Source organism: Symphodus melops (assembly GCF_947650265.1).
Source record: "Symphodus melops genome assembly, chromosome: 4".
Taxonomy (NCBI): Eukaryota; Metazoa; Chordata; class Actinopteri; order Labriformes; family Labridae; genus Symphodus; species Symphodus melops.
The window spans coordinates 9,736,885-9,752,320 of record NC_136694.1 but is presented as its reverse complement, the minus strand read 5'-3'; the positions used below and the strand labels follow the sequence as shown (position 1 = coordinate 9,752,320).

Here is a 15,436-nt window from a genome sequence, read left to right as displayed (position 1 = left end):
GCTGTCGGAGGATGAAACACAAACTGGGACAAAATGTTGGGCACAAATCTGCACCTATATCAACTGATGATGGTATAAATAGTCTTTTGACGTGCTTTTTTTAAATATTATAACAACTTCAACTATCTTTTCTGTAGCGTAGAGTGATTAGCGCTGCACAGTTAATTTCATTATCAACACACCATGAGCATGCCCAAGAAGTAGGTCACAGCATGCTGCGTTAATCACAGCGAAGAAGACGAGCCTTTGTATCAACGTATATGTTCCTCCTCAGAACGCAGTTAGCCTGTCAGATTGAGCCCAACACACTCCCAGCTAGCCTTTAGCTAACCTCCGATTCTTTCATGTTCTTTTAGCGTTGACTGTAAGGTTAGCTAGCCAGTGGTCGAAGGACAAAGAGGTGGGTAAAACGTGGTGAGCAAAGCTCTTAATGTGATTACAAACACACATAGTGTCTGAAACATACAGAACGACAGCACAAGGAAACTGTCTGACTATTCTTCTTCATTCTTTGAGTATAGCACATTGTGTCATGAACACAATATTAGCTTTATAAAAACTTCTCATAAGATATTACAGACCTGGTGTTAATGAGGTTTATAGAATCAGGACTCAGTTTGTTTCCTAAGACGTTTGGTTTACGGGTCACAGCCGGCTATAATTAAAGACACACACATTTTGTGGTGCACTAATATCTAAATAGAAACATTTTAATAAACTCTGTCAAAATGTGGTCAAGTCAAACTGAACGGACACAGCCTGTCTGTGTAATATAAGTTGTAATTATAGTTTCCAGTTGAATGTACGAGTGTAACAGAACCGGTCAGGAGCATTTATCTGTTCCTCCACACAGGTACACTGCTGAGTGGAGGTGCGTCGATGAAAAACTGGGGCCAATGTCCATACAGATGTTTAAAATAACAATTTATTGGATTGTCTGTTTGTTGTTCTCGCACAATGCCGACATTTTCTCCCATGTTTGACAGTGGATACATTTTGTCCAGCAGTTGATTGAACACAGATTCTCTGATCCAGTAGTTGGGTGTCCTAGATGCCAGCGTTGTGTTTAAACGTCACAACAGATAAACATCAGCTCCTGACATCGGATCATGCCACATTAGCTGCAGATGTGCTGATGTGCATCAACAAGCCCAATATCGTCTGATAGGATGTAAAACCGATGCTTTCCTACACGTTGTGAGCAATATGCACGTGTAATAAAACCGCACCAGGCCTTTCCATCCATCTATAAGTCTGCAGCCACTACAGAAGAACTACATGTCATCTCGCATGCTTGAGCCTTCTGTATATTTAAAGTGTTCTCTTTTTCTTTCTGTTTGCAGAATGCGCGAAACTTTCAGGATTTCGACTGCCAGGTGAGTTACACTCTGCTACACGTAGCACTGTGGTGCCATGGTATGTTAGAGTAGAAGGAGACATGTCCTCCTTCTCACATCACTCCAACGAATCCCATTGATTTGTTTGCTCTATATCAAAGGCAACATCCACAAAGAACAATTTAATGAATGTAGGATTTGTTAATGAAGGCCAACCTCTACACACACACACACACACTTCATTTTCTCGGGGACAGCCTTTGAATGTGTTTGTCATACACAGTCTCAGGTGTGTTCAAAACAAAATGAAATCTTTGAAAATGTCAAATCAGGTCGAGCGTGAATGAGCGCGTGAGTGATAGACTGAGATTGCAGCATACCACAGTACAAACAGTGCTGAGGAGTGTGAGGGTTACATATTGGTTATTATAGTTACTAGATCACTTCTATGGATACTTCTGGACTATGGATAATTTGCCGATATAGGGACAGCTAACGGAAAGTCAGCGTGGTAATTTATTTACTCGAGTAAGCCCATTGTTTGTGTCACCTGTAAACAAACAGCCTGTGGGAGAGATAGCTAAGATGTGCTAATGGCCATGAGGTGATGAAGAGCTCTCGCCCAGCCTGAAGTCAAACATTTCACTACAGACCTCTCTCTCTCTTCTACTGCCAACCCTTTCCCTTTGCCTGTCACCTTCTTCCTCATCTTTTATGAGGTGTGATGTTTTCGATACAGGCATGTGTTTGTATTGAGCTTGTTCTTTAGTCGTTATGATCAATTTACAATAAAGTTGTGTTTGTGTGTTTGCTTCGCCACAGGGAGATTCTGCACCATAGTCGGGTCGTTTTGTATAATAATAAAAAAAAAGCAATCGTTAAAGAATAAATGAGCATTGTCCTTGAGCGGGTGCTGTTCCAGATTTCAGTCTTTGATGGTGTGTTTTCCGGAGAAGTTGGAGAGCTGCCCTCTGCATCTGTGCGGTGCAGTGAGTCATTTCTTGCGAGGCTCGTTCTTACTTGAGAAGGTGCTTCCTACATTCAATCACGCCGCTGTGTTTCATGAGCCCAGTTGCTGCAAAGGGTTAAACCTTTCATCCCTCTCTCACTTTTCTGCAGTCACGCCTTCTCCCAGCATCCCACCCGAGCTAAATATAGCTGCAGCAGGCAGGGGAGGAGAGTAAAGCATGTTAGCTTGGGCAAAGCATGCTACATGCTCCCCAGCATCCTTCCCAGCCTGCATTACTACATAAACATTTATAAACCTTGACGCACAAATCGCCCATGTTTTCATCCCCTGGGGACTTAAGAACTTCTAGTGCTTGTTCTTTGAAAAGTTTTTTTTTTTCTTTTTTCTGCCAGTCTTAGTGTTATTAAGCGGATTTGACCTTATTTAATGGCAGCCATTTTGACCTCACAGTCTGACTGTTTGAACTCTATTTGGACGTTTTCCATAAACCCAGAGTCCTTCAACAATAAAGTGAGAACTGTCAGTCTGTTAAAACGCATCAAAGCAGGAGAAGAACCAACTGACAGTAATGTAATGCCATTAGCTTCAGTGTCCTTGTGATGTAAATGTGTCTACTGAGACTACTGAATATGAGTCTTTGAAAATGCTTTTCCTTACAAGTGTATCTGCCTTGTAAAACTGTGTATGATGATCAAATTAGCCGAGAATGTGGTGAGGTGTTTCCTGAATGTATGCTCATAGAAAACAATTGTTTTGTGTATTTCTGTATTACGAGCCATTAGTGCAGAAATGTGAGCTAGTCAGCTGACAAGAGTTTAAAAAAGTCGCCCCTGTAGGCAAATTGTGACAGTAAACTATTGTGGCACAAAAAGATTTTCCATTGAAGTGTGAACTGGTGTTTTTGCAGATTTTTTCCGCTCTGGGGAATGACTGTAAAAACACAGTCATTTGTTGTTGTTTCTAAGTGAAGGACTCCATGCTTGTTGAAATAAGATTCATACTCCACTGCACCAAACTGGTAGATAGTTTGATTCTGCACTAAAAATGGAGACCACATTGCAGCACAAGGTGTTAGCAGCAGACTTCTTATGAGTACAGTCTGTGAGTGGGGGAGGGCTCCTCACTGCTGCACCATCACTCTGAGCAGCCAATGTGACATTCCAGCAGCTGGAGGACAAATCCAGCTGCTCTGCTTCGTATTTCCCTGCTACCAAAGCTCCCACTGCAGGCCGTACTGAGGTACTGCAGTAACGTGATGCACCCGCAGAGCGGCGTGGATGCTGGGAGAGGATGGGTGGGTGGGAGAGGAAAACGGAGATAGGGTGGTGGTGGTGCATTCTTGTTTCCTTTTAAGATGGTCTACTCGTATACCTCTGTGAAGGATAAGGATGCAGGCGTGAGTCAGCCTCCTCCACCCGTGGGACCTGCTGTGCATACTTAAGAACACTGAGTGACTTTATGGACATGGAAAGAGCTGACTATACACTTTAAAAATAGAACATCTTAGTGTTGGTGGCTGTAGGTAGTCTTGCTGTAGAGAGCAGAGTAAAATATTGTGTCCATGTAGGTCAGCTGTAAGAGACGTTTGGTGTGCTTCTTTTAATAAAGGTTGTCTGTTCATCTTTACTGAAACGGACCAACATCACATCGGTCATTTCCAGTTTGAAACAATATTCTCTCTGACCTTGTTTCCATGGTCAGCGAAAGGTGATTAAACCTGTCTTATCTGCACTTCAGACAAACTGCCTGCAGTCGTGTCTTTGGCTATTTAAATCCTCACTGTCTCATTAAGAACAGCAGAGGGCGCCATAACCCTGTGTAATGTGTGTCTGAGGGGTTCGTGTGTTCTGTGGGGTGTTTTAGCGCACTGTGCTTTTCCACTGTTCTGAATGTCCCTAAAGAAGTCTTCAGTGCCGCACAGTGTTTTAAAGATGTCGCCAAATTTCCATCTCAGAAAGGAAAAAGAAAAAAACATGCCGTGTAGTTGTCCGTTTTATACAACACATTTTTTTCTTTGGCTGCACATTTTAACTTCAGACGTGTATAATTCAAACCTCGGCTTGCATCTGTTTTATTGCGGGCTTTGAATTGAACTTAACCAAGCGATGAGAAATTGAGTGTGTTCCCGTTTGACTCCTCAGACTGCAGAGGGACTCACAGAGACTCTCTATTGAAAAAAGATTGTTTATTCACATGCATGATGGAAATAATCCGCCATCACCTTGCATGAATGACTGAACATTAATTTGTACCACGCATTTATTCCTGGTCCCACCACAAGTCGGCATCGAATGGAAAAAGTGTAGTTCAATGTCATAGATGTAACTCTCTCGTGGCACCATATACCGCACAGACGATATGCTCTGTCTGCATCATGTTATTTTTCCCTACATTTGAAGTGTTATATCTCTTTAAAACGTGCACACACCTCTGTATGTTTGTGTGTCTGTGGAACCGTCTGTGGGCAAGGACAGAGAAAATGTGGAGAAGAAACAGCAGGTATCAACCACACATGCTGCCACACTGACTAACCAATGAAGGAGCCAAAGTCTTTTCTTTATTTTTTAATCCCACCCTCTCTGTTCGGCTCACACTCGATTCTATTGGCTGCAAAAAGGGCAGCTTTCTCCGAGATAGGCGTGCCGCTTTACGCTGCTAGCTGTGCTGATGACTGAGGAGAGTGGAAAGGAGAAATCAATAAACTTCATGGATCATATCACTCAAAAGCACATTTAGGGGGAAATGGATCTCCTCGTGTACGGTTGTGAATGGGCACTCAAAATAGAAGCTAGTTGTGGCTTCATTGAGCAGAGTCCGGCTCATCGGGGTTAGAAACAGTCATGAAAGCAGTAATGCAGGATGAATGAATTGTTAATGTGTTAGCCCTTAAAGCTAGACCTCATGCTGAATTTGGATCACGTCTGTAGCTGAAGGGAGCCAAGACGAGATTGTTGGTAAATATCAGGGATAAGCAGCCATTTTGCTGACGCTGTTAAAGTCAGTCTCCTCTCCTCTAACTTTATCACTATCACCGTGTGACGTCAGCAGCCTGCCGTTTCTTCCAGGTCTGCCTCAGCATCCTTTGCACCCCATCACCCCGCTTCCACACAACCCATCCCTTCCTCACTCCCACTACCCCCCCCCCCCCCCTCCTCCTTTTCCCTCTTCCATTGCAAGCCCCGCCCCCTGCTCCTACCCACCTGACCCTCTGCCGTCCAATTAGAGCAGCGGTGGCTGGATGTATGGACGCGCTGTGACTACCAAGCACAAACTGCAGTCTCACTCTCCTCCCCCTCTGTCTCTTATCCTGCTCTATTTCCCACCTCTTGTCTCGTGTCTCTCTCTTCTTCTCTCCGCATCTTTTCCACCCCTCCTCCCCGGCTTTCATTCAGATAATTTACCCATCTCCTGCTCACTCCCTCTGCTGTCTTTCTCCTCCTTCTCCTCTTCTCCGTTGCTGCTGCTGCTGCTGCTGCTCGAGCTGCCTCACCCTACATCCCTCCCTTCCTTCCAACGCTCCCCCCTCCTCCTCCTCCTCCTCCTCTTGGAGATCTTCAAATCCGACCAGCACACACTTGCTCATAGCATAACACACTCCTCTCCTGCGTGGGAAAAAAACATGTCAGCTATTCTGGACCTGGACCAGATTGCATGCTCTGGGAATGGAGTGGTGAGTGACAAATGTGTCTTGCCTGTCTTGACACACCTTGCTGGGTCCTTGCAGCAGGGGGGTTCTGGTTCAGATTAAGAGGGGGGGGGGAGGTTTGCTGTTTAGTTCCCCAACGACAGGGCGACAGCAGCTGGCTCTACGAAGGGCAAAGCTGGTGGGGGTTTGTTCCTGGATAGCATGTCACCACCTTTAGCATACGGCTGACAGACTTTGGCTTTTTTTTGCTCTCTGCAGCTGCTGGATTGGGGTGGACATTTGTTCTGTGTGTGTGTGTGTGTGTGTGTGTGTGTGTGTGTGTGGGGGGGGGGGGGGGGGGGGGGGGGGGGGGGGGGCTCAGTTGTCTGTACAATTTGATGATATGAAGAATGCATTTATGTTTACTTAGAGTTCTGTGCCTGTCAGTATGTGTGTGTGTGTGTGTGTGTGTGTGTGTGTGTGTGTGTGTGTGTGTGTGTGTCCATAACTAGGATGGCTGCTATTTGTGATTCATGTTTCTGCATCTCTCACTGAGTGTGTTTGTGTCGACCCATAACTGCAGGGATGCGTGTTTTCCTAGTGAGCTGCTCTGACTCTCACTGGTGCATAGTGCACCGCGTTACTTGAAAATTCAGTCATCACTGAAAACAGCCGGGGAGGTCACTCACCCCCCACACACTCGAGCAACAACACAGCATGAAAAAAAAAAAAGCCCCACTGTAGCGGCTCCTTCTCTCTCCTGCAGAGACCTTGAGTTTGTGTTTTGAACACCCTGCTTTGATGACACACATGAGCTGGTGCTGCAGGTGGGGAGGGCTGTGTTTTTGTGCTTGGGGGGGGGGAGAAGGGCAAGGGTGGCATGTAACCTGAGATGATACCACTGAACACATGGATGTGTGTGTGAGTACTATGTATGCATATGTTTAAGTGTGCACACTGGAGTCATTTAGAGACGGCTTGGTGTTTCTGCCCCGTAATGCTGCTCTGAGAGATGATTGATGCCGTTCCTGGCAGGGCGGGGAAACACAGAGGGGAGGAGGGAGGAGGGGGAGAGAGACTGATAAGAGAGGAATTGCGGGAATATGAACAGCATGACATACTCCTCACCCATGACTCCTAAGAAGCCTCCTGAAGCTCCCTCTCCCCAAAACACAAACCCCAACTCAGTATTCCAGTCTCTCACACCCGCAACACATAATCTTTGTCCAAGCACCGGCCCCCCATGAATACATTAAATAGAGACGAGGACTGCTGCCATTGCAGTGTTCTCCTTCCTTCTGCTCCCCCTGGAGATGATGTGGCTTGCAGCTCCAACCCATGTCTGTTTACCCAAGAAAAACCAACCTGACATGCACACACACATATATTTGCTCGTACTCGTCTGCGTTTGGAAGAAAACTGCAAGAGGCGGCGCTCCAGCACGAGCGTAGTTTTAAACCTTTGCCAAGAGCCAAATGGAGAGATAAGAGGTTCTCTCCTTCACTCCCTCTTGCAACAGCCCTTTTCCTCCGTTATGTTCCGTCCTCGTCTGTGCCAGGACACGGCTGGAAAGGCATGACAAATGGAGGCGCTGCACCCTCTTCTGTTTTAAAGCTCAGCCTTCTGTTAGTCACACAGGACTCCCCTCGTCAGTGCTCTCTGCCCTCCTGTCTCTCCTGCTCGTGTTGTTTTCATGCTCTGTTTCATCCTATCCACTTCCACACTCTTTCTATTTATCGCTGGTGTCATCGTCTGCTTTCCCATTATGTTGCCTTTTCACTTGTCTATGTGTGATCATACACACCTGTGTGGGCTGTGCACGCACACGACAGACACCAGACATTTGAACAAGTTTGTTTTCCTCGTTTCCTTTGAGTAAAGTGTGTCCTTCTACACAGAGTGTCCTTGACTCTGTCCTTGTCTAAAAAGGGAAATCATGCAGCAGGTTGTTCTGCCGCCCAGCACCAGGTGAAGGTTGCAGGATCATTATCTGGTGAAAGGCCTGTGATGTGTCAGCAGGAGACGTGCTTCAAGGTTTCATTCCATCTGAGGGAAGGAGGTTATAGCTCCTATCCTGGCAGCACACGCTGTCGATCAGGGCTGCAGGTGTTGCTTTGTTGCGACAGGCTAATCGCTGCACTCGACACAAAAAAAGTTAGCTCATTCCGTTCTCCGACACATTTCTTCTCCGTTACAGATTTATAGATGAAAATAACTGCGGCCTTGTCCTTGACAATTAACCTTCATCTCCTCTGGAAAAAAAAGATTGTCACATGTTTTCTATCTGCACACATGCCTGCAGTGGGAACTCAGGAGGGGGAAGAGCAGCGTGAGCAGCCACAGTGCTACTAGCTCCCGTGTCTGTCAGCCAGAACCTGTGTGACTCGTACGCCCAGGCTCAATCTTTTTATTATTGATGACCAGTGGGCCTTGAGCCTGGCGAGTGCTGTGCCCCGCCCGCTGCTCCTGCTCTGTCCACACACACACACAGCTTTATTATGAACACCCTTGCAGGTTGCACCGTGTCATGCTGACCTTGGGAGGTGCATGTGTTTGTGTTTGTATATTATGCTCTGATTCTGACTCCCTGTACATTGTATTACTCATTTATGTCTCTTCCTACATGTTTCCTAATCACGGTTTTTCCTCATGTGTGACTTGATTATTTTGCTGTGCTGTTAAAGAAAAACAGGACACAGTTAAGTCAAAAGGGGGGGGGGACATCTGAAATGTCCAGTGAGCCATTCAGTGTTTTAATACAGAAGCATTGTGAATCCTCATGACAGTAGAGAACAGAGAGAGCGACAGGAACGAAGGAGGCTCGTGTGAGCGCTCAGAATGTAAATTGGCCTTTCTGCGATGCATTCAGTTTTGCCGAGTCATACTTGTGACTCTGCTGTGAGATCCGTCCTGTTAGATTAAAAGACAACTGTCCTGATTGGACAGCGTGTTTCCAAAACAGCCCATTCATAGCTTTGTATGTGAGAGGAGGCAGTGAAGCAGATCTCAATGCTTTGCATCTTAATCTCGGATAGACAGCACAACAGTTTAAGTCATGGCTGTTCACCTCAGCACATTTGGTCATATTTTGCACCCATATACTTTTTAAAAATGTATTTTTTAAACCTATTTGGCTGCTCGCTCTGCTCTTTGTTTCAGCTTGAACTTTTTAGTGTATTTTATTGACACTTGATTTAGTCCCTCAGTGTAGCTCACGCTGCACCATTCAGCTGAGCCAGTTAAGAGTTTAAAGCTGTTTCGGGAACCACATGCATAATCTCCTGCTTTGTCCGCTCATGTTGAATCAAAGAGGAAAAGGCCATGCGTAAATTCTTTTGCCCCTGCTTCATTACGCACAGCTTGAGATTTATTGTCAAAATATGAAGTCAATAAAAAGATGCGACTGTGAATGCATCGTCCAACACAGCGTGTTGCTCTGTCGCTAATGCCTCTGCATTGATGTCACAAATGTTTCCAAGTACTTTAAAGAGCCTCACCATTGCGTTTGATTATGTCTGTTGAAGTAAAGTTAAATATAAAAGAAGTTTTATAGAGTGAAACAGCAACTGCACATTAATGAACAGACGTTACTGAGCGTGCTCAAGGATGCAAGTCCCTGTTTTGTTTTTTTTATGTCTCTGCGAGCTCAACCAGCTTAAAGTAACAAATAACAACGATAAGCTTCGTGGCAATTAATGTGTCACCCATATGTCACTGTTTGCCTCCTTCAGGTTTTTTTTTCTGTGTTTGGCTGAATCACAATCTCACAAAATGGGAGGCCTGCCCTCCTCTGATGTGCTGGAGGGCTCAGTGCTGTCCCAGTTTCAAATCATCACGAACATCAGGGCCCTAAGGCAGCCTTTTAAATGCAAAGTCACGCCCTTGCTATGAAATGCCAATAGTTTTAACTTTAAAGTGAAACTACTGACAGGTTGGGAAGAAATCCGCCAGAGAAAGTTAAGTTGGAAGTTAGAACAAGTACGTCGTCCAGTTTTTACATACGATCATCATTTCTCGGCTTCAGCTAAAATATATAAAGGCTGTAATAATATCAGACCACAACAACAACTCACTGTCTCATTTCAAGCCCTCATTGACACACAAACATGAAGCACAACATGCCTTTGGTGAGTTTATACCTTCAGGGTTGGATGGGTGGAGACTGAGTTTTTTTGCTGTTCTGGGATAAAAGTAACGATCAGGATTTAGCCACAGCACAAAGACCGAAATATTGTTATTATTATCATTTGAATGTGACAGTGCCAGCCATGCCACACAAACAAACCCGATATAATGACTTGTGTTTAACCCTTTCTCTTCCATGACATGACCCTTGTATTTTTACAATCGTCTTGAACGTCACTTCTCGTCTCTGTTGCTGCAGGAGCATGACATTGAGACCCCCCACGGCGTCCTCCATGTGACTATGCGAGGCGTCCCCAAGGGCAACAGGCCTGTCATCCTCACCTATCATGACATCGGACTCAACCGTGAGTCAGCTTAAAAATAAATATTCACAATGTCCTGTGTCTGACGTTCACTCCCTGCCCCTTTTTAAAGCTTTCGCTCCTGAACTCTCGTCTTAGAAGTGTGTCCTCTGTTTTTTTTACCTTTCTAGACAAGTCGTGCTTCAACACCCTGTTCAACTATGAGGACATGCAGGAGATCACGCAGCACTTTGCCGTAGTCCATGTGGACGCGCCTGGCCAGCAGGAGGGCGCACCTCCTTTCCCCAGCAGGTGAGCGTTCGACTGGTTTTACACACAGTGATGAATCCTTTCATTCAGCGCTGATGGAGGAACCATGTTAAATGAATTTCTCTTGACTGTGAAGTACACTGTTTGTTAACTCGCTCATGAAAGTACATTCATTCTGAGCAACGATGAAGGCTGGCCGTTCTATCCCAGCTCCTGCAGTTCTTGTGTCCTTGTGCAGCCAGCAGCCTTTGAATGGGACTCATTTATAGCATCATTTGCTATCAGTGTATGTGATATGTGAATGTGATAATATGTTGTGTCAAAGCACCTTCAGAGGTCAGAAGACAAGAAAGTACAGGAGAGTCCATTTCCCATTCTGCCACCTTTAATCAGCTCACTTTATCAGACACACATGTTACTCACATAAACTTGAATGTGTGTTTTTTTTCCATCATCCTCTAGTTATCGCTACCCAACAATGGATGAGTTAGCAGAAATGCTGCCCTCTGTGATGACTCAGCTCAAGTGAGTCACTCTCCTGTCGATAGCTGATCAATGACAATAAGCATACATTGACTGTTCATGTCCAGTCCAACAGCAAACTGATGGTTTCTCTGCAGGGTCAACAGCGTGATCGGCATCGGTGTTGGAGCCGGAGCATACATCCTCAGCCGCTTCGCAGTGAGTCTCACTGTCTATATTTTGAACCCATGTTGTTCATGTTAAGCCTTTCTTCTACTCTGTCTCAGCTGCCGTTGTTTTCAGACCTCACAGCTTGCTACACCGACCATTCAAGCCTCTCATCAAGCCCACACAGGGCACCAAAGGGTCTACAGTCTGCTGGGTATACACTGCCATACCCCAGAGGATGAATAATCTAACTGGTTGATTTTTGACTTGTTTAAAGACACTTAACATAGCAGAGCTAAAATAAGATCTGTGTACAGCAGAGCAGAAAAAGCCAGAAGTGACAGAGAGCGAGGGAGCACTGAAATATGAATAATGGAAAGAGAAGAAGGTAGTCATGTTGGGGAAAAAAAAAAAAGGATGTGGTGGGGATTAGAAATTGTAATGCCGGGCTGGCTACAGAATCTGCAGCTGTGCAGAATGAAGGAAGAAAATTGATTCAGAATTCATTTGCTTAACTGGGCTCGGTGTAAATTGTGTTTACCCTTGATAGATTTATAGCAGCTGTTGCTGCAATGCATTTGCATCACGGTGAAGGCAGCATCTGCAATACTAGATCTTAGATTTCCCCGGACAGTTTCCTCTGGTTCGCAGCAATCCCAGGACTGCACCTCCCAATTTAGACGCCCAGAATTCCATCTTCTTTGTTTCATGTCGTCCCTCGCACATTTAAATGTGCTTCACTTTTTAAAGCGCTGTGAGGTTTTACTGTGTCTGTTGTTGAGAGGATACACGTGTATTAACGCATGATTTTTGTTTTGCCATTGTCGAGATGAAGCTATGTGTACGTTTTAGATTTCCTTCAGCTCAATATATAAATGGACCCTTTCAAGACTAAAACAAACTAGTTTGCAAAACCTGAACCTTCTGAAAGCTGACGCATGAATAATGCAGGACTGCACCCATCGTATCTATCTTGTTCGTCCAAAGTCTGTTTTTTTTTCCCAGTGTGCACTGACATGCTTCCCTCTTCTCCCAGCTGAACAACCCCACCCTGGTGGAGGGACTGGTTCTGATCAATGTGGACCCATGTGCTGAAGGCTGGATCGACTGGGCAGCTTCAAAGGTCAGTCTGGGTTAATGAACCCGGGAAGTCTTCAGGTCACTCTTCAACACACCAACTCATTCAACAGAAATGATTCAGCAGCTCATTTACATGTGTCTGCTCTGGATTGCCTTCTCTGTATAACATAAAGTATATTCATGTGATTTATCAAGGCACAGACCCATTCATAAATTAATAGTTTAACCTACTAATACATGTTCTATAGATTGATTTCCTCAAACATGTAATACATATTAGAACAGGTCCACTACATGTGGAATAAGACTTACTGTCTGTATGAACAGTAACCATGAGGTTTCTGTTCTCTCTTTGATCTGTCTCCTCTCTTGTGTGCAGCTCTCTGGATGGACCAGTGATTTGGTGGATATCGTTATGTCCCACCACTTCAGCACTGTGAGTTCCTCTTGCCGTACATTTCCACTCCGGCTCCTCCAAGTGTTGTCAATCTTTTTTCACGAAGAGTATGAAACAGTCACTGAACCTCCAGAAGGTTTTTTCTTGATTTCCCGAGGCGACGTCACTTCATTCTGCTCTTACTGCTCAAACTAATTAATCTCTTCCTGTCCTGCTGGATGCCGAGACTTTAGGTTGTGACATCCCCATTACAGACGCACTTTATTACAGGACATGCTGAAGCTTATTCTACCATCTCTACAGACTGTCTGGAAGAGCGTGTACATTTAATATGTGCTAATGACGGAGCCTGTGAATACAGAGCGCTCCTCTGCTCTGTAAGAGGAGCAGCTTCAGCAGCTCATAATAACTTGTTCTGTTGTATTTCTTCACGTTTTATTTCACTCTGCTCTGTTCACCAGGAGGAGCTATCAGACAACCAGGAGCTGATCCAGACTTATCGCCTCCACATTGCACAAGACATCAACCAGGACAACCTTGCTCTCTTCTGTGGCTCCTACCAATAGTATGATACAGCACATTAATATATCCTGTCTATGTTCAGAGGACTGTGTTCTATCATATAACTAATCATGGTTTGTATTCTGGTACCAGCCGTCGGGATCTGGAGATCGAGAGGCCAATCGTGGGTCTTAATGAGGACACGGTCAACACACTAACGTAGGTTGAGAGACTCAGGAAACACAAACAGATATTTACATTGTGTGTGTGTGTGTGTGTGTGTGTGTGTGTGTGTGTGTGTGTGAGTGTGTGAGTGTGTGAGTGTGTGAGTGAGTGAGTGAGTGAGTGAGTGAGAGAGAGAGACTCTGGAGATATTAACTTCTCGTGTTTACAGGTGTCCCGCTCTGCTGGTGGTTGGCGACACAGCGCCTGCTGTGGAGGCAGTGGTGAGTTCCACGCCATTATGGAAGTATTCAGGAAAGCTTTGGGATGTTGTTTCTCTTCTCTGACATAAACTGCCTGTGATGTTTCAGGTGGAGTGCAATTCCAGGTTAAATCCAACCAAGACTACACTTTTAAAGGTAGAGCTTTTAATAATAATAATAATAATAATAATAATAATATCTGATTTGTTCACTGTCCACAAATGTCTTAACGAGACTGCTGATTGTCTTTCAGATGGCTGATTGTGGAGGCTTGCCCCAAGTTGTGCAGGTTGGTTTTTAGGTTGTTGAAATACAGACGTCCTCGTCATGTTCAGATAGTTCTGTTCATTATCTTCTGACATTTATGTATCTGTTCACAGCCAGGGAAACTTGCTGAGGCCTTCAAGTACTTTGTTCAGGGAATGGGCTACAGTAAGTAATGCTCATGCTCCTTTATGATTACATGAAAAACAAAAAACCTAGATAAGATGATACTGTTCGAGCTAGCCTATTTCATGTTGAATATGAAAAGCTGTCCTAACACTAACACTTGGCAGGGTTGACGTACTTGTGGTCAAGGTTTATCTTCTTCTCTGAATTTCCTGTTGACGTGAGTGCAATGACAAAGCTTACTTGAAAAAGGATTGTTTTTCACACTTGTTCGTAAAAACCCTGCTGATGGGGTTTGGGCTGCGGCCAACAGTGCACAAACCAACACGGTTTTTTTTTTTGTCCGCTTGGTCCTGGTGAGGCGGTCTGAGCAGCTCAGTAGTGCTAACACACTTTTTCTCTCTGCTCTTTGCAGTTTGTGGTCCCCCAAACCCTCAGTAGGTGAGGCGTTCGTGCTTCTAGCATGGCACTGAACAGACACTCACTTCGGTTTCGGAGTGGGCTCAGAAAAGACCCTTTTTTTCTTTTTGCCTGGTGTGCTTTTCTTTTCAATCTAGAACTGTTTAAAATGCGGTCTCCTTTCAAGAGAGACTCAAAGTGCATACTTAAACAGACCTTCAGGTTTTCACAGTCATTCATCTACAAAGAAAAAACACAAACTATTTCACTCAGATGCCACTGAATTACTCTGCATCGACCAGACTCTGCTCACTAGATGGATGATGCCATTATTATCGGTTTGATGCTCTGGCCAAACAAATGATGGCTTTCTGTGTGTTTTTGTAATGTTGTTTCCCTTCTGCTCCCTCCTGATCCACAAACTCTGCACGGCGGGAGGCTCTCCCGGGTGCAGCTAGTGCGTCGGTGCTTCAGTGTTGCTTTAAAGGCCACAGAGTCCCCCTGTTGAGTGAATGCCACTGCAGGATTAGAACAGATTAAAAAGAGTGCTTTCATGCAGAGAAAGTGTCGAAAATAAATCTCAACACCTCAGCATGTTTCTGAAAGCTGCTTTTCCCTCATTAACACATCTCCACGGTGAGAATTGCAATTGAGAAAGAGCCAAAAAATAAATAAATACACAAAGTAAAGATTCAAGTTTGCACGCCTGCAAGGATTTCTTACCTGTTGTTGAAAAGCAAAACGCAGTTTGTCCTCGCCAAGCAGCAAGCTGGAACACAGCCTCACTTTGAAGCAGAATTACTCTTAAGGTGGGATGAAGCAACAAAAGAGCTCCCTCGACATAACTTCTCCCTTTTTCCACTTTCTTTCCTTCTTTAATCATTGCTCACAGTTCCCTACGTTCTTCTCAGTCACCTGAGCAACGAATCAGGTACCAGGTTCTTTAGGAAGCTGCCAGACTCGATGGCTATAAACCCACTGGCCT

The 15,436-nt window shown here is 44.8% G+C and overlaps 1 protein-coding gene across 5 annotated transcripts in view; it reads left to right on the top strand.

Annotated features, from left to right (window-relative positions):
• ndrg3a (ndrg family member 3a) overlaps positions 1-15,436 on the top strand; it is a 30,618-nt gene that overhangs the window by 13,524 nt on the left and 1,658 nt on the right. For 2 of the 5 annotated variants that reach the window (XM_079340500.1, XM_079340499.1), the window contains exons 3-16: positions 1,344-1,376; positions 10,317-10,422; positions 10,551-10,671; positions 11,092-11,154; positions 11,250-11,310; positions 12,296-12,382; positions 12,719-12,775; positions 13,198-13,301; positions 13,391-13,456; positions 13,632-13,683; positions 13,771-13,818; positions 13,916-13,951; positions 14,043-14,094; positions 15,344-15,382. In XM_079340500.1, coding sequence (XP_079196626.1) covers positions 1,344-1,376; positions 10,317-10,422; positions 10,551-10,671; positions 11,092-11,154; positions 11,250-11,310; positions 12,296-12,382; positions 12,719-12,775; positions 13,198-13,301; positions 13,391-13,456; positions 13,632-13,683; positions 13,771-13,818; positions 13,916-13,951; positions 14,043-14,094; positions 15,344-15,382 — 925 coding nt within the window. Of the gene's footprint in view, positions 1-1,343; positions 1,377-5,574; positions 5,978-10,316; positions 10,423-10,550; positions 10,672-11,091; positions 11,155-11,249; positions 11,311-12,295; positions 12,383-12,718; positions 12,776-13,197; positions 13,302-13,390; positions 13,457-13,631; positions 13,684-13,770; positions 13,819-13,915; positions 13,952-14,042; positions 14,095-15,343; positions 15,383-15,436 lie in introns of those variants that run through there. The other 3 variants (XM_079340497.1, XM_079340501.1, XM_079340498.1) reach the window with 3 other exon arrangements.